Source organism: Schistocerca serialis, chromosome 4 (assembly GCF_023864345.2).
Source record: "Schistocerca serialis cubense isolate TAMUIC-IGC-003099 chromosome 4, iqSchSeri2.2, whole genome shotgun sequence".
Classification (NCBI taxonomy): Eukaryota; Metazoa; Arthropoda; class Insecta; order Orthoptera; family Acrididae; genus Schistocerca; species Schistocerca serialis.
Window position 1 is genome coordinate 557,896,738 of NC_064641.1, and position 18,645 is coordinate 557,915,382.

At 38.8% G+C, this 18,645-nt stretch overlaps 1 protein-coding gene across 1 annotated transcript; it reads left to right on the forward strand.

Annotated features, from left to right (window-relative positions):
* The first annotated feature begins 67 nt into the window (after positions 1 to 67).
* On the forward strand, positions 68 to 8,916 carry LOC126475291 (copper transport protein ATOX1). Its single transcript, XM_050103053.1, has 3 exons — positions 68 to 223; positions 299 to 374; positions 8,594 to 8,916. The coding sequence occupies exons 1-3, from the start codon at positions 212 to 214 to the stop codon at positions 8,728 to 8,730; spliced, it is 225 nt and encodes a 74-aa protein (XP_049959010.1). The 5' UTR covers positions 68 to 211; the 3' UTR covers positions 8,731 to 8,916.
* The last annotated feature ends 9,729 nt before the right edge of the window (positions 8,917 to 18,645 follow it).

Below are 18,645 nucleotides of genomic sequence, written 5' to 3' on the forward strand. Positions count from 1 at the left end.
TATTTTACGAAGTAATACGTCGTACTCGCGTGGCAGAAACATCTGTCATCTAGTCATGGAACACTAACATTGTTACTGCGGATTTAGGGTCTTTGACTGTGTAATCTTGACTGCGAGATAATGAACATGTGTCAGAGGATGTGTTATATATAACAGACTACAATCAAATCTCCTGTCATTCCCAAATCGCCAGTTCAACCAACACAACAAGATGCCGCTCAAGGTTTATTTCGTTTTATTAGTAGTTGGCCATAAATATGCAACTTCTTCTTTACTGTTGCTTAATTTTTTTGAACAGGTTCATGAGTTTACTGTCGATATGGCATGCGGCGGCTGTGCATCTGCAGTCGAAAAAGTTCTGGGAAAATTGAAGGGTAATGTATTGAATATTTTTCCTACTTTTACGACCCTTTTACGAAAAAAATTAACGTGTTCAGTTTCAAATATATGTACTTTATTCTATGTCGATGGCCTTTCTTTCGTTGTTGTATTGTGTTGTGAGTTTAGTGCGCAACAGAGTCGGACGTACATTAGTGGTTCCTATAATTGCAGCGAATATGTACACGATGACGTGAGAAGAATGAATTTACTGTCTACCAGGTATCACATAACAAGCCAATGGATTTCCCAATAGCTTCGTCATTTATGTACAATAAAGAACTGACATGTTTACACATTTATTTTGTTGTTTTTTATCCTTTTTATTTTTTCTTGGTTTCTGTAGATTTCTGCCTTACAACTTATGATTGATGTCAATGGAGTAATATTCTAGGCAATACAAGTTAACGAGATTTTCATGTTGCCTGTATGCTTTTGATCAAATTTGCACCGAATAATCCATAGCAACACGAATTTTTTTTAACGTTATCGTACTGTATTTAAAAAGTGATCGTAGTTAGGATTTTATTGTTGAAAAAGAGTGATTATAATGCGATAAAAAAATCACTAAGAAGTTCTGTTTACGCAAAATCATGAGCTAAACAATGTGAAGAAGTTATCAATCAGACACTATTTTTATCATAGTAATACAGGTGTAGAACAGGGAGAGGACCACTACTGGTTGTGAGATCTTCTCACTTTCAGTTTTTTCCTTTGTGCTGGTCCAAGGTGTGCTTACCTTAAATTTTCTACCACTTTGCTAACTTACCACTTCTGTACTTTGTGGTTGAATGTTTGTCTTGTAGACACCTGTATGAGTGTTATGCCAGCATTCTTCAGGTCTTTTCTGACTTCAGTGATCCACTTCGTGTTCTAAATACTTTCTATGTTCTCCAAGATATATTTAATTTGTCAGGTGTCCTGCAATCTCTCGATATGCCAGTAAAATTACTGTCAACTTTTCTTCATTTCATGAACTGTGTTAGATACTTGTTCAGTCTCTTGTCAATTTTACAATATGTAGCCTTCTGCCATCATGTTGGCCCTAGGATTTTGGTGATGATTCTTCCCTCTAGTGCACCTTTCTGATGCAGGACCAATGTTTCTGATTTGTATGAAGTTGTGATATAGCACTTTTGTATTATGTGATAGGCATGATTTACTGTAGAGGTTTCCAGTCTTCTTGAATCATCTTTTGATTTCTCTGTTTGTGAGCTTCTTTCTGTATCCCAGTTGTCTGTATCAGCTGCACCAAGTTTATGAATTTGTTGAATCATGATCTCACCATATTTTGTAATACCTGTAATCTTTTTTGCTGTATCTTTTTGATTTGACACTTATTCTGTTTCTTCGGTGGAGATCTGTAGTCCGACCTTTCCAGTCTCGCCTTTCGTTATCTCAGTTTGCTTTATTGCTGTTTCTGTGTTATCTGTGACTATTGCCAGATCATCACAGAATGCCATAGAGCTAATATCTAATCCTTCGTTTCTCCTTACAAGCCTGATTAATTTATAAAGTCCTTGTATCTTCAGTTCTTTTTACCATTACCTGAAAACTTTGTCTAATAATATGTTGAACAATAATGATAAAATACCATCACCCTGTGTAACACGTGTTCTAACCTCGAAGGACTCGGGTAACTCTCCTCATGAATTTAATTTTGGTTTTGATGTTTATTAGTGTCTACCCATAGTGTTAACTGTCTTCTCATTGAGGCCAGGCTCTCCCAGTTCTTGGATCAGTGATAGGCTATCTATAGGGTCATACGCCATTTTCAAATCTATGAAGATGCGCATGGTCTATTTGCTTGTCGTCGCTTGGTATCTCAGGACTTTCTGTAAGTTGAAAATCCATTCAGCATAGGATTTTACTGGTCTGTAGCCTGCTAGGTATTCTCCATCTTGTCTTCCTGTTGGAACTGTATACTGTCTAGTAGGCTCTGTGATAGATAATTTTCTGCATGTGTGAGTAACACAACCGCAAATATGTTGAAGGAAATATTGAAGGTTTCCACCCTGGCTGTTTTTCACAGGTATTCATTTTATTAGATCTTACATGAATGGCCAGTTTCAGCCTTACACTCCATTTTTCAAGCACAGGTGGTGTCAATGCATTGCACAGTCATCCTGTTCTTAAATGGCAGATGTAGCTGTTATGAAAGTGAACACATAGCATGTAAGCATCAGAATTAAAGCCAGAAGGCTTCCTGCATGTAATAATAGTCATCTTTGTAACAAATGCTATGTTGTAGACATGTATGTGCTATAATATGGCATTAGCTATAAAGATGACTATTACTGCACACAATAAATTTTCTCCTTTTAATTCTAGCTCTCGCACGTTACGTGCTCGCTTTCAGAACAGCTATAACTACTGTTTAATAACAGGATTATTGTGCAACCTATCAACACCTATTGCGCTTGAAAATGGCCTAAAAGGCCAAAATTGGCCAATCCTTCAAGATATAATAGATTGAATACATGTGAAAAACAGTCGAGGTGGAAAACTTCAGAATGCTCTTCCACTGTGATAGAATGTTGTATATGACAGATAGTACAGATATCCCTCTGTAATTGTTAGCATTGGTCCTACCCCCTTTGTACACAAAATTTCTGATTTTCTGGTACTACTACCGTCTCCCATATGTTTTGTATGATGTTTGTTATTTCTCTGTTCATCATCATCAGCAGCAGCAGCAGCATCATTAATTTCCCCTTAAGGAGAGTTCTAAACGCAATCGATTTTCATGGCTTTTTTTTTCTCTCTCTTTCCTTTTTCTTCCCAAAAACCTCTCTTATTCACTGCGTTTCTTCTCCCTGTCTTCTGTCCACTTTTTTCATGTTTGCTTTTCATTGCGCATTTGCTGAAATTTCTGTTATTTGATTTGTTTTTTCTGTATTTTTCCCTGTCTGTCGTCTTCTGTGGACATATTATTATTATTGTTGTTTCCTCTGTTGTGTGGGTCCAAGAGCCTTCAGTCCGGCTATTACAGAAGCAAATAAGGTGGCACATTAAATTTTGAAACTTGCTGCACATGCATACTCCTTTACCTCTCTGCTGAACAGCTATACCTCTTCTTTTCTTTCTTTGTTTAGTCCATAGATATCAGTTCTCTAGTTAGTCCACAGATATGACATGTAGGAATGGTTGGGCATTTGCAGAAGTTTCACTGCCATCTGCTCTCATTTTTGTACTATTGTTTCTCTATAGTGCATGCGTGGAAGAAATAGATGCCTTTAGAATCTTTTGCAGATACATACTCCCAGAACTTACAGAGCAGCAAGTCACATATTAAATAACATGTTTTCTTTTTTCATTCAATAATGCATTTTTTTGTACCATATCCTACTTAAATTTACGTAACAGCTCCCTAACCTTCTTGAAGCAGCCAAATTGCATCTTGTAAGCTCTCTTTTTTAATTTTGTTTTTTCCTTTTAAATTTAATTGATGAGCTTGGGATGACAGTAAATCCAAACAGGCTCATTGTGAGTCACAAAACAATATTAAAAATGCTATCTTGAATTCAGAATCCTCATGCTTAAATGTAGTTTGCTACTTGACTATTTGCTACGAGATTCATAGTCATGCCCTTACTTGCCACTACAAACAAAATGGAATTAGATATTTAAGTTGTGTCATTTCCTTTGTTGATTTATGTGTGGACATTGAATCTCACTGAATACAGGTGTTCAACTTTACTCCAAAGATAGTTCTTGATTTTAAAATATTTCCCATCTTCATGTATATTTAACACTTACCAGAGCAGCAATAGAACAATTTTTATAAATGAATAAAATTCTAAGAAATTTGATTCACTCTTGTCCAGCCTTTCATTTGCTGTCACTTTTTGTTGCATCAAATTCATGAAAGTTGTACTGGACAGATAATTTTGATTCACTGGATTGCTACAATTGTGATAAAAAAGCCTCAACATTCTGTAATATATATCTTTTAGTTAGTGTTCCACTTTAAAATTCTTGAATGCTTATCACTTACTTTCATGTGATGCTGAAGGCAGCGGAGTGGACACATCTTTTCCGGGTATTGTAATTTGGTAGACACAGTGAGAGGGACAATAGGGTACTGAGGGAGGCAATAGGGTACTTTTGCTTCAGTTCATCGTTCATTATTGTTCATTGATAAAAGCCACAAAAGAATACATACCCTTTCAAGTTGCTACCATCACTGTTGATTTTCCACCCACCGGAAATTAAAAGCTCATTTGTCTTTTCCATTTGCCCTTTCAATATATTTTTGGTCTGTCAGTTGCTTTTACAGTGCTGAGCATAGTACTGTTGTTTATTTTTGCCACATGGCCATCTAACTGGATTTGTTTGCTCCTCAATATATTTGTTGTCTGTTGACCTCCTGACCTCCCATCGTGCCACATATCTCTTCATTATGTGTTGACCCCGTACTTCTCTATGAACCAATCTAGGACTAAATTGAATGCAGTGGACAGTGTGTATTATCCAGTCTCGGAACTGGATTTCACTTCAAAATTCTGATACCCCTGCGTCATTCGGCACTGCTGTGGGCTGTGATGGTGCATGCTCTCAATGAGCGGGATGTACATATTCGTTTTGTATTCACAGCATTTTTTGCACAGTTGTCTAATTGGAAATATATTGTCCTCTGCAGTTACCTGCGTATTAATCCCCCGTATTGTTCTAGCAGTTTTTTTTTCTGTTGCCTAACACTAATGTGGAGAATATTTTAGAAAGAATATTGTATGAAGTAGGTATTTGTACATCTTGCTGAAGCCTTTTTAAGGCTCTTGAAATTCTTATGGACTTTGCAATACCTTTACTCCATAATGGTTTCTGTTACTGATACTAAAAATCGGTTTCAAGTGAACTGTGATATACACAATTGGAGAACAGGACACAAAAATATATTACATGCCGGCATTGCTTCGTTGTTCAGGGTTATGTACTCCAGTGGTACGATATTCAGCAAACTCCTGTCTGCATTAAGCAAGAAATAGGGAATCTCTACCAGCTCAAAAGAAAAATAAAAACTTGTCTTGTTAGTCACTCTTTCTACTAATCATCTGAATATAAATTTTAAAATTGTAAGCCTGATTTAGGTCTTTACATGCTATATTTCAAACACTTTCCAATCCTAAATAAAGAAGATGTTCCAGGCATAAAAACAGTTGTAAATTTAAAAAAATCAGGTTAAGTGTAAAATTGTCAAACTGTTATCTTTAAGACTCCAGTTCCATTGTGTGTGTGTGTGTGTGTGTGTATGTGTGTGTGTGTGTGTTTTGCCCAGGAGATCAGGAAAAAGCTCATTCAACTTTACAACTGATGGAAAAATTTTACTTTTTTTAAATCCAACACCTATAATTTCTTTGTTTTTTGAGAAATTGTCATCTAGTGGAAATTTTTCTTGGATGTAACTACATTAATTGACTGCCTGAGATATCTCCATAAAATTTTACAACATATTTTTCAGACTTGGTATGGTAAATGTAGCTTTTAACGTTGACACCAGTGAAATAGACAGCCAGAAGTAGATACTGCAGAAAGTTTGATAAATCTCACTGAAATCTGTAAATAAGATTTTAGTATGCTATGAAGTTTATGAATTACTAGCTCTTGTTTCTGAAGGAACACTGTCGCTTTGGTAAACAATGAAAGATTATTATATAGTTTGGTAACTGGGTCATTTAGAATAGGGTGCACTCCATTTAAGTAAGAGTTGTGTATATAGTTTTTGAAGCTTCCTCACTGAAAAAATTACCAGAGATTCCCACTATTTGATTGGAGAAAAGAGAGTAATCTTGTACATACATACATACTTCAATATTTTATATGGTTTAGGAACATACACAGGGTGTTTGGAAATTCCCATTACAAATTTCCAGGGCTTGAGAGGTGAGTGAGTACATAATATTTTGAATAGGAACCTATGTCCAGAAATGTAACATTTATGTTCTATGGTGGTTTCAGTTCAGATGTGTAACTCATCCACTTCAGCTGGGGGAATTGAATTAGGCATGAAATAATACAATTATTTAATAACAATTCCAAAGTAAACACAACGAAACACCCATTTATCACTTACGCACATTTTTCTGTGTTAACACTTAATGATTAAGTGTTAACATTATTCCAAAACAAAAAAGAACACAGCATACTGTATGTACAGAACAGTACTTATGCACTACAAAAGCGGATCGATGTGGCAACCACCAGCATTGTTACAGATTTTGTACCTACGAAGCATGTTCTGGTACACATTCTCATCCCTCCTGATATCTCTTCAGTTTCTTGTGCAGTGCCCAGAATTCGTGCCAGCTGATCTTCCTCTGTCTCTACAAGAGGACTTTCAATTAAACTTTGCATGTGACCCAACAAGAAGTCTATAGGAGTTAAATCTGGCAATCAGGATGTTCATACGGTTAAACACCTTTGCCCTATCCATCTTTCACCATATTATCTGTTGGAATGTCTCCACAGACAGCACGTGAAAAATGAAGTGGTACACCATCGTGCTGAAACCACATTTCCTGACTGACATTCAGAGGCACAGCTTGCAAGAATGGGTCCAATGCTTTGGTAAGAAGATCAAGTGTGCGGAACGAATTAGCTTGAGTGGGAGGAGGTATGGCCAAATCGCATGACTGTCCAGAATATGTGCCTACCTGTTAATACCAAACAGATGCTGTAATACCTATGAATATGCATGGTATAAGGGTTTCCATCTGCCATATTGCTTACCAGGACAAGCAACTCTGAGACTTTCCTCTTTCTCTCAGCAGATGTGGACACATTACCCATCAGAATTGAAACCATCTTAGAATGGAAACAGTATGTTTCCGGACATTCATTCCTGTTCAAGATATTAAGGAATCATCACTCTTTTCTACAAGTCTTACAAATTTGTAGTGGGAATTTCCGAACATGCTTTATATTTTGTCAGAGTTTAAAAGTAAACTGCCTTTTCGAACTTTTTTTTTGCAAAAGTAGGAAAGTTCAATTACAATTTGATGCTCTTTGCACCTGTTTGTGTGGCTAAATAATGCAAGTGGCAGGAAGAATTTCGTATTCTTATGTGTGGATGAACTTTCTTCAAAAAGGCAACAATTCCTGTTACATGTCCCACCATTGTATTTAGATTATCACATACAAGTGAAATGCAGTTTTTGCAGTAAATTTCTTTTCATGACAGCCCCGCAACTCAGGAGATTGGAAAGTCACCTGGTTAGAAAAATCGCAAAAGCTTACAGACGAATGCCTTGAACCTTGTGCCGTCACTTGGCTCGAAAGCAGCTTTATTCTTAACCTTTAAGCTGAAAGGTGCAGAACAAAATTTTCAGTGTCACCCAGTACAACCTATTGTAAATTCATGGTGACAAAATTATTCCTAGACAGATTTCTACATGCTGAGGAAGAAAATAATTCCAATTAAGGTGATAAATCCGTAACAATTATGGACAGTCCATAATAGTTGGCAGCCATGTTGTTATGAAGCTGTATAGTAAGTAATAATGTACTGTAAATAGGTCTGAGCATCAATAGTTTTAAAAATATTTTCTTTGAGAAATACCATTGTAATCAAGTAACTATTTAGCTGCTATTAGCAAATGAACTATGGATATATAATGAAACCAAGGAGGCAGCAGCTTTTCCCCCCAAAGTAGCAGCTTTCTTACTAATTTATCTGATAAAATTTAGATGGCATAAGCATGAATGGCTTTAAGAAGCATAAAGATAGTTTATTAATACTGTGTAGAGATTTAGTTTCCATGATGTCTGTGTCTCATGTTAATGCATATCTTGGGCATTCCATACCTATGAAGGTTCTCCTCGATGGGGTCTATGGAGCATGGTGAATGAATGTTAAGTAGTATGTAGTTACTTGAGTCACAGTGAGCCCTCTTTGCAGATTGGTAGCATCAGTGCTCTTTTCCAACTTCTAGACATTTTCTTTGCATTATAGATTATGTCCTTTAGATGAATTTTCTGCGGATGCAGCATATCTCAAGCCTCTTTTACCAGCTCTGTCTCAGTTCCATTCTCACCCATTACTTTGTTGTTCTGTAACTTGCTGATACACTTCTTCACTTATTCACATCTTTTAAAGTGAAGTTAATAAGTTGCCTTCCTCTTTGCCTTCTGGAAAATCTTGGTGTTGGTGGGGTAGTGAGATCACACACTTGTTTAACACTCTCATATAATTTAAGCTAACCTGTTTTTATTCCAGGACAAGGTGTTGAAGATGTTACCATTTCACTGGAGGACAAGAAGGTGAGAGTGACTTCAACACTAACATCAGACCAATTGCTGGAAACAATTAAGAAAACTGGAAAGACTGTGGAATATATTGGAACCAAAGAATGATTTTTTTAGACAGTGACCTTTCTTTCATTTGACACTAAATCTTTACCATTCGAATGTGGAAATATGCATGTGCATAATACTGACATTTTATTTGCCAATGACAACTTTATTCCTAAGTGATTGGCAGCAAAATGCTATTGAAATTGTTGGAGTATATTAATAAAACTGCATAAGTTTTAAATTAAACAGTTGATGGTATCTGGTTCCTCTTATTGAATATCTTTGTATCAAATTTCAAATTTCATGTACTAATGCAAAGAGAATGGTGTGGAAAAGCTGTAAATGTTTTCTACCAGTAGCTGGAAGTCAGAATCCAGTTGACACATAACATGCTTGTTATATGCATTTCAGACTAGTGCTGCTACTACTACCACTACCACCACCACTGCTGCTGCTACTACTGCTACTACTACTACTACTTTGTTTTACTTTATAATGTGACAGTCATGCAAATCTAACAGTGTTATTCTTTGCTAACATATGTTTCCCTTTATAGTTGATGGATTGCAGGTACTTCAAACACAAGGGTACTGCAGCTAAAAGAAATGTCAAACTTGAGTTATTGACATTGGAGCATATCTAACATGCACAAAAACTGCCAAAGGTTTGTGATTTATCAAGGAAGGATAGTATATCTTACATGTGTGTGTGTGGGGGGGGGGGGGGGGGGGGAGAGACTCGTTCTCTTTATATATGATTTGGTACTGGTTGCCTGTATGTTTCAGGATGATGGAAAATAAGATCAGAAAGCAGTATTGCATAACAGCTATCAAACAGCTTCATATGGTATTCTGTCTGGTAATTGGTGCAACTGTTACAACAATATGATATTTACCAATGTATTTTACCTAATTTAAATGCAGAGCTGCTACATTCTTGTATTAAATAACACAGCGTAGGAACTCCAGGAAAAAGTTCAACATACCCCACAAGTATCAATAGATATTCTCAATAGAAACTTAACAGACCACAAATTGGGGAAGGAAGGGCAGGATAGCTTGCACAGACGAAAAACTCTTTGAACATCCACATTTATTTATCACCACCAAATTATTGTGAAGATGTGCTGCATCGTAATAATTTTCTTTAAGCCCTTGAGTCTATTAAGCTTCATTTGATGCTCGGAGGTGTGTCTGAAGGAACACTCCCACAGTATATTATTCTTATTGACATGATAATGAGGAGTTCGTGTATATTGAAAGTAGAATATTTTCCCTGTAATAGGTACTGTGCTGTTCTTATATTTGCCCATTACTTAAAACACTAATGTACGAGGACATTATCACATTTATACTACACATTTTTGTGGAGACATCTTTATCCTGTAGAGATAATGTTTTCATTTACTGGAAATGAGGTGGCAGGTGTAAAGAATAATAAATTTTGTTTATATATAATGAAACTGTGTTTGTTTTGATTAAATAGTTTAGAGCTGTTTTGTTTACTACACTTCCCACCGTAGTCACGAAAAGCCAAAGGTAATGAACCTGACTTTTTTCCCCCATGTAAAATTTTGGAGAAAGGAGAATGATGCCTGTTACAACAGCATATGTAATGATTAAAAAGGACACACACACACTGTAAGATGGTGGTGCCATGTTGTTATTTTCATCTAATTTTTAATTACAGCTGTTATGTATAGCTACAGTTTTTTTCACTTAATTTTGGATCCTCTGTGTAAGTAGTTAGCAGCATTGCCTACAATGTCCCATTTTTCACAGTATGGTAGCATCATGTGATCAGCTACATGCGCTGTGTGTGTTCATCAGATGATCAGTAGCACTCTGTTCAGAACAGCCTTAAGTTTTTAAGACCTATTGTAATAAAGTGGTCATATTTTGATGCCATTGTGTATCTTGGCTTCTGAGATAGTGTGCAGGACAAAATGAAAGGTACATCACATGTATACTGTATTACATGTTGTCCAAAGGTGCACCACATGTATACTGCATTACATATTGTCCAAATACAATGCACAAATGACTGAAAAGACCATTGAATTTATGTGGTGGCAGAAGTTTTGGTGTCACATTAAAAACAGTGGAAGTATGTACATGATTCTAAGTAAGTTCCATATTACACAGCAGAACTAAAGAACTAGAGCAGTTCTTTAAAACTCAATACAACTACTTACTACAAAGACATAGAGGGTCTGATGGGAAAATATGCTGCATATTTCTGATCAGTGGCAACTGTTAGCTTGCCATTTGAACACAAGTCATCCAGCAGTACTCCTACACAGTGGTGACAAATTCTCTTCTATTTATAAACATATCCAAATATGAGAAACATTCATACAGATGTAGATTATTCAAGGTACCAGTGAGAAGCTTGTGATTGTTTTAAAGTTGTTGTCATAGTTTTTAGGAGCACAGTGTGGCTACACCTAGTATTGTTGTTTCCTGTGTGAATGGGACGCCTAGGGACAAACACTACTTGTGGAAAAATTGTCTGAAGGGGTTATTATTTAGTTATGGAATGAAAATCTTGTAGGTGAATCATTGATAGAGCCAAGCAGTGTTTTGCTTCCAGTGCTGCATATAGAATTGGGAATCAAGGAATTTTGTAAAAGCTTTTACTGTAAATTACTCTGGATTCATTTACTTATTTCAAAAGTTTTCTACTTGCAGGTTTGAAAAAATGAAACCAGGTTATTTATCAGTTCAGAGATCAGAGAATTTTTTTAAGGACACTTAGTCTTAACTAAGGGTATAATGTAAGAAGAAGACAACATTGCAATCATTTAAGAATATTAGAAAATTTCAAACAACTTGTGAGTGATATGATAAAAATGTATGAACAACAGAAATATACTGTCACTAAAGGCATAATTTTCAATCACATGTGACGTAAGTATTGTCTCCAAGTTGCAGTATAAATTGAGCGTAGGTACAATTGGAAATGGAGTGTTCCTGTGTTAAGTGATTGTGACTGAATGATAAAAAGGGGCACTCCTGCAATACGGCACCAATGGCAGAATAAAAAAGGATACTTGTAAGATATTTGATGTTATTCATCATTTTAGTAAGACATATACAGTAATAATCACTATCCCAAAAGAGAGATAATCAATAAAATTAAGCTATATTTTTATGTCCTGTGACTCTTTGGACAAGAGTGGTTTGATGCAGCCATCCACACTATCATAGATTTATCCTATGCAAGTCTCTTCATTTCTGTGTATTACTACAACCTGCATGAACTTTAATGCTGGCTGTCCCCAAGTCTTGGCTTCCTTATGCAAACCCCGCACTTCCCTTTATTATCAAAATAACTATTTCTTGAAGCATCAGGAAGTGTCTTACCAACTGATCCCTTCTTTTAGTCAAGTTGTGCTATGAATTTCACAAGATTCTGTTCAGTATACCTACACTATTTGGATGAAATATTAATCTAATCTTCAGCATTAGACAGAGGAAAATCCAGGTTGGAATATTGACAATATTACAGAAAGGATAGATGCTACTCACTACAAAGAGGACTCATTGATTGCAGGTGGGCACAAGGGAGAGATTGTTACACATAAAGCTTTCAGCCAAAGCCTTTATCAGGAAAGAGAAACACGCACACATTCACACAAAGTGATGTGTGCTTGCTTGTGTGAACGCATGTGTGTTTCTCTTTTCTGATGAAGGCTTTGGCAGAAAGCTTAATGTGTAGCAGTCTTTACGTTGTGCCGGACTGCAACTCTTATGGTGAATAGCAATCTATCCTTTCCATATTTGTTTATCTTCAGCATTCTTCCCTAGTGCCATATTTCAAAAGTTTCTGTTGTTGTCTGTCTAAACTAATTATTGTCTACGTTTCACTTTCATTCAAGGCTAAAGCAGACAGATGTGTTCAGAAAGGACTTCTCAACACTTGCATTTTTATTAACGTTGTTTTTCTCTCTCTAGAAAAGATTTTCATTCTAATGCAAGTCAGCATTTTATATTCTCTTTCCTTATGCTATCATAGTCATATGCTCCCCAAACAGCAAAAGTTGACAAGCAGTTTCAGAGTATATTTCCCAACCTGATCCCCTCAGCATCACTTGATTTGACTACATTGTATTATCCTTGTTTTCCATTTTTTATGTTCATATAACCTCATTTCAAGGCACTATCGATTGTGTTCAGCTGATCTTCCGATTTGTTTGCTGTCTCAGCCATAAAAGCAGTGTAATAAGCAAACAGTAATTTTTTATCCATTGGATGGCCTGAAATCACAGAAACTTCCATCCTCAACTGATATTTTGGTTGTATACGGTTATCTTCTGTGTGAACTGACAGACTGAAGCTATAGCACTCGCTTCTGTTCTTTTTAAACTCGAGAGCTGCATCACTGCAGATGTGATCACAGATGCAGAAGTGCCAGAGATGCTTCATGAATTTTATATTAACTAAATCTTTGCTTCAAGGTGCCAATAAAAACACAGTGTTGCATTTACACTACTGGCCATTAAAATTGCTACACCATGAAGATGACGTGCTACAGTTGCGAAATTTAACCGACAGGAAGAAGATGCTGTGATATGCAAATGATAAGCTTTTCAGAGCACTCACACAAGGTTGGCGCCTGTGGCGACACCTACAACGTGCTGACATGAGGAAAGTTTCCAACCAATTTCTCATACACAAACAACAGTTGACCGGCGTTGCCTGGTGAAACATTGTTGTGATGCCTCGTGTGAGGAGGAGAAATGCGTACCATCACGTTTCCGACTTTGATAAAGGTCGGATTGTAGCCTATCGCGATTGCGGTTTATCGTATTGCGACATTGCTGCTCACATTGGTCGAGATCCAATGACTGTTAGCAGAATATGGAATCGGTGGGTTCAGGAGAATGCTGTGCTGGATCCCAACGGCCTCGTATCACTAGCTGTCGAGATGACAGGAATCTTATCTGCATGGCTGCAATGGATCGTGCAGCCACATCTCAATCCCTGAGTCAACAGATGGGGACGTTTGCAAGACAACAACCATCTGCACGAACAGTTCGACGACGTTTACAGCAGCACGGACTATCAGCTCGGAGACCATGGGTGTGGTTACCTTTGACGCTGCATCACAGACAGGAGCTCCTGCGGTGGTGTACTAAACGACGAACCTGGGTGCACAAATGGCAAAACGTCATTTTTTCGGATGAATTCAGGTTCTGTTTACAACATCATGATGGTCGCATCCATGTTTGGCGACATTGTTGTGAACACACATTGGAAGCGCATATTCGTCATCCCCATTTCTTGTTCGCATTGACGGCACTTTGAACAGTGGACGTTACATTTCAGATGTGTTACGACCCGTGGCTGTACCCTTCATTCAATCCCTGTGAAACCCTACATTTCAGCAGGATAATGCACGACCGCATGTTGCAGGTCCTGTGCGGGCCTTTCTGGATACAGAAAATGTTCAACTGCTGTCCTGGCAAGCACATTCTCCAGATCTCTCACCAATTTCAAACGTCTGGTCAATGGTGGCCGAGCAACTGGCTCGTCACAATATGCCAGTCACTATTCTTGATGAAGCTCTGTTTGTTTCAATGCCCAGGCGTATCAAGGCCTTTATTACGGTCAGAGGTGGTTGTTCTGGGTACTGATTTCTCAGGATCTATGCACCCAAATTGTGTGAAAATGTAATCACATGTCAGTTCTAGTATAATATATTTGTCCAATGAATAGCCGTTTATCATCTGCATTTCTTCTTGGTGTAGCAATTTTAATGGCCAGTAGTGTATGATGACTACAGGCATCAACTTAGTTATTCTGGGACTCAGAGGTGATAAAAACAGAAAATTTATTTGATGAAGATTATTCTGTTTCTGTATTATTCATCCTTCCATGTTTTTTGTTATTTGTTATAGACTGTTATAGATTGAAAACTGTTGAGGAAGCCATGGGAGTTGAGACAGCCGTTTCAGCGTGGACATAGCATAGAATCCAGCACTTTCTTTGATCAGCCTGCAGAGTCATCACTATAATGTAGTTCCCGTTGAAGCATCATATCCCAGCTTGGATCAAGTTTCTAATCTCAGATTCAGTTCATATAAAATTATTTGCTGTCATAGAACATCTCTTACCATTATGTATCTGTGATCACATGTGCCATGATGTGGTCCTTGGGTTTAAAAGGATGGACATACATGCTGTAAATTCAGGTAACCTGTTCACTTGAGAGATATCCGAATGGTATATAACCAAAATATCGGTTGCAAAAAGGAGTTTCTGTAGCTGCACACTTAAAATTGCACTAGATCAGTCAATGCTCCACAAAAACATTAAGATTTACTTAATGCTACCTTTTGAACTTCAAAGAGTGCATCATAGTCAGTGGTGTCCATAACTTCCCATAAATCAACCAATGCTATAAATGTATGTTTGCTGTTCTTCATTCTTTCTTCAAAAATAAGTCTTCGGATCAGAGTTGGTTTGGTAATATTCACACCTGGCAGCAGCTGCCTGTTAGGAAATTAAGATAATTACATACTTCTTAAAGTCTAAAGGTATACTCCCACCCCCCTCCCAAAGCCCAACCAGTTTCTTCAAAGTTATGAACCCATGTTTTGGTTGTTTGTGGTGTGTGAAGAAAGAAGTTGACCATGGGGTGGGATCTCATAGTGGCACCAAAACACCCTTGGTGCATCTGTCACACTGTAACCATGCCAGTAGTAAACGCTCATGACAAAGGCACACTCATCACCCTGCCATTGCAACTAGATGTCTATTACTACTTGACAGTTTGATATTTTCCTGCCATTTATTGAACATCTATAGGGCTGCCAACATCAACTTCAAATGTTCACATTTCTGTGCACCGTGTCGCCTTTAAGTCTGTCAGGTAATATGCTCTTAGTTGTTGATTGATAATGGTAGCTGAAGGCTTGCTCTCAGTCTTCGTCTGATTACAAAGATAGGTTAAGGGTAGTTGTACCAAGTTTGCATAAAATTTGAATGCTGCAAACACCACCATAACCAGAAGAATTACTTTTTTTTAAATGACTTTATAAATTTTGTAATCTCTTCAGAGGCTGTATTTTTGAAAATTAATGCCAAATTTGGTGCATGCAGTTTTTTCCGAAGTAAATGTAATATATTGGTTTTTGGTTGTTTATTGGTAGGTGCAATTTCTTCTGCCTTTGTGAGAAAGTGTAATTGAATTTGGTGGTCAGTGATATAAATGTGTCGTAATTACTGTGTCAGCTATTTTTCTGGGAACTCAATTTTATTTTCTAATTCATGAAACGAACTATTCTTCCTAAGTAGAAATGGAAAAAAATGTGTCAGATGGTTGTGAGGTGGACAATTTCCTGGATTTTATTGTGTATCTAGTTGCCTCTGTTAATATAGAATAATTTAACTGGGAGAAATCATTGAATATTGTGGCTATAGTCCTAAAATTATAACTTCAGATAGTACATTGATGAGCCATAGCATTACGACCACCTGCTGAATAGCTTGTTTGTCCATTTTGGGAACAAAATACATCACTGATTCTGCGTATCAGGGATCCTACAGCTTGTTGGTAAGTTTGTGGATATATGTGGCATTAGATGTCTATGCACAGGTCATGTAATTCACGTAAAAGCAGGATACGCAGTGATGGCGTCCTATATCAACTCAGATGGCTTCCATAGGATTTACATCAGGTAAATTTGTTCAACCGGAGTTCATCATAATGCTCCTCAAATCACTGTAGCATGGTTCTGGCTCTGAAACATGGACAATTATACAGCGGAAAGATGACATCGCTGTCGGGGAAGACATCAAGCGTGAAGGAATGGAGGTGTTCCGCAGTTGTCGATGATACCGAGCGAGGTGGCGCAGTGGTTAGCACACTGGACTCGCATTCGGAAGGACGACGGTTCAATCCCGCGTCCGGCCATCCTGGTTTAGGTTTTCCGTGATATCCCTAAATCGCTCCAGGCAAATGCTGGGATGGTTCCTTTGAAAGGGCACGGCCGACTTCCTTCCTCATCCTTCCCTAATCCGATGAGATCGATGACCTCGCTGTTTGATCTCTTCCCCCAGAACAACCCCCAAGTTGTCAATGTGTCTTGAATTATTACAACAGGTCCCAAGCAAGTGCAGGAGAATGTCTCCCCTAGCGTAATACTGCTCCCACTAGCATATGTCTATGACACGCTGCACATTTTGAGCCACCGTTCGCCTTGCTGACGGCTTTTATGGAGACAACCATCGACTTTGTGTAGCGAAAATGTGATTCACCGGAAGAGTCGACACATTTCCATCGATCGACTGTTGAATCCCAATGGTCCCAAGCCCACTGCAACCATAATCGATGATGTCGTTGGCTCAACATGTGAACATGTAAGTGTGGACTACTGCAGAGGTCCATGTTCAGCAATGTACAATGAACAGTGTGCTCCAAAACACTTGTGCGTGCACTAGCATTGTGCTCTTTCAGCAGAGATACCACAGATCACCATCTATTCTACTTTAAAGAGCAGACAAGCATCTGAACCCTACATTCTGTGAAGAGTCGTGAATGTCCAACCAAATAGCCCCTTGTGATACTTTCACTGTCCTCTTTCCGTAGTTGCTCACGACTGTAGCATGTGAGAATTAAACCTTCTTTGCCATTTACGAGATAACTCGTTCACAGGCTCTGCATAATAATAATAATAGTGTGCCCTTTGTCAAAGTCACTTATCTCGGTGGATTTCCCCATTTGCAGCCAATATCTTCACAAGTGTGATCTCCTGTCCATGCCTGCTCCACTTCCATACTTTTGTTATCGTGTCACTTGCCCGCATTGCCACTAGGCAGCACCCAACATCACGGTGGGCAGTGCTCATAGTGTTTTGGCTTATCAGTGTACATTCTGCTTATGTGGATAACTTGTACTGATATTCCACTTACTAAAATGGATGAATGACAAAGCAACAAATGCACTTGTCACTGTTCTCAAAAATACACTCCTGGAAATTGAAATAAGAACACCGTGAATTCATTGTCCCAGGAAGGGGAAACTTTATTGACACATTCCTGGGGTCAGATACATCACATGATCACACTGACAGAACCACAGGCACATAGACACAGGCAACAGAGCATGCACAATGTCGGCACTAGTACAGTGTATATCCACCTTTCGCAGCAATGCAGGCTGCTATTCTCCCATGGAGACGATCGTAGAGATGCTGGATGTAGTCCTGTGGAACGGCTTGCCATGCCATTTCCACCTGGCGCCTCAGTTGGACCAGAGTTCGTGCTGGACGTGCAGACCGCGTGAGACGACGCTTCATCCAGTCCCAAACATGCTCAATGGGGGACAGATCCGGAGATCTTGCTGGCCAGGGTAGTTGACTTACACCTTCTAGAGCACATTGGGTGGCACGGGATACATGCGGACGTGCATTGTCCTGTTGGAACAGCAAGTTCCCTTGCCGGTCTAGGAATGGTAGAACGATGGGTTCGATGACGGTTTGGATGTACCGTGCGCTATTCAGTGTCCCCTCGACGATCACCAGTGGTGTACGGCCAGTGTAGGAGATCGCTCCCCACACCATGATGCCGGGTGTTGGCCCTGTGTGCCTCGGTCGTATGCAGTCCTGATTGTGGCGCTCACCTGCACGGCGCCAAACACGCATACGACCATCATTGGCACCAAGGCAGAAGCGACTCTCATCGCTGAAGACGACACGTCTCCATTCGTCCCTCCATTCACGCCTGTCGCGACACCACTGGAGGCGGGCTGCACGATGTTGGGGCGTGAGCGGAAGACGGCCTAACGGTGTGCGGGACCGTAGCCCAGCTTCATGGAGACGGTTGCGAATGGTCCTCGCCGATACCCCAGGAGCAACAGTGTCCCTAATTTGCTGGGAAGTGGCGGTGCGGTCCCCTACGACACTGCGTAGGATCCTACGGTCTTGGCGTGCATCCGTGCGTCGCTGCGGTCCGGTCCCAGGTCGACGGG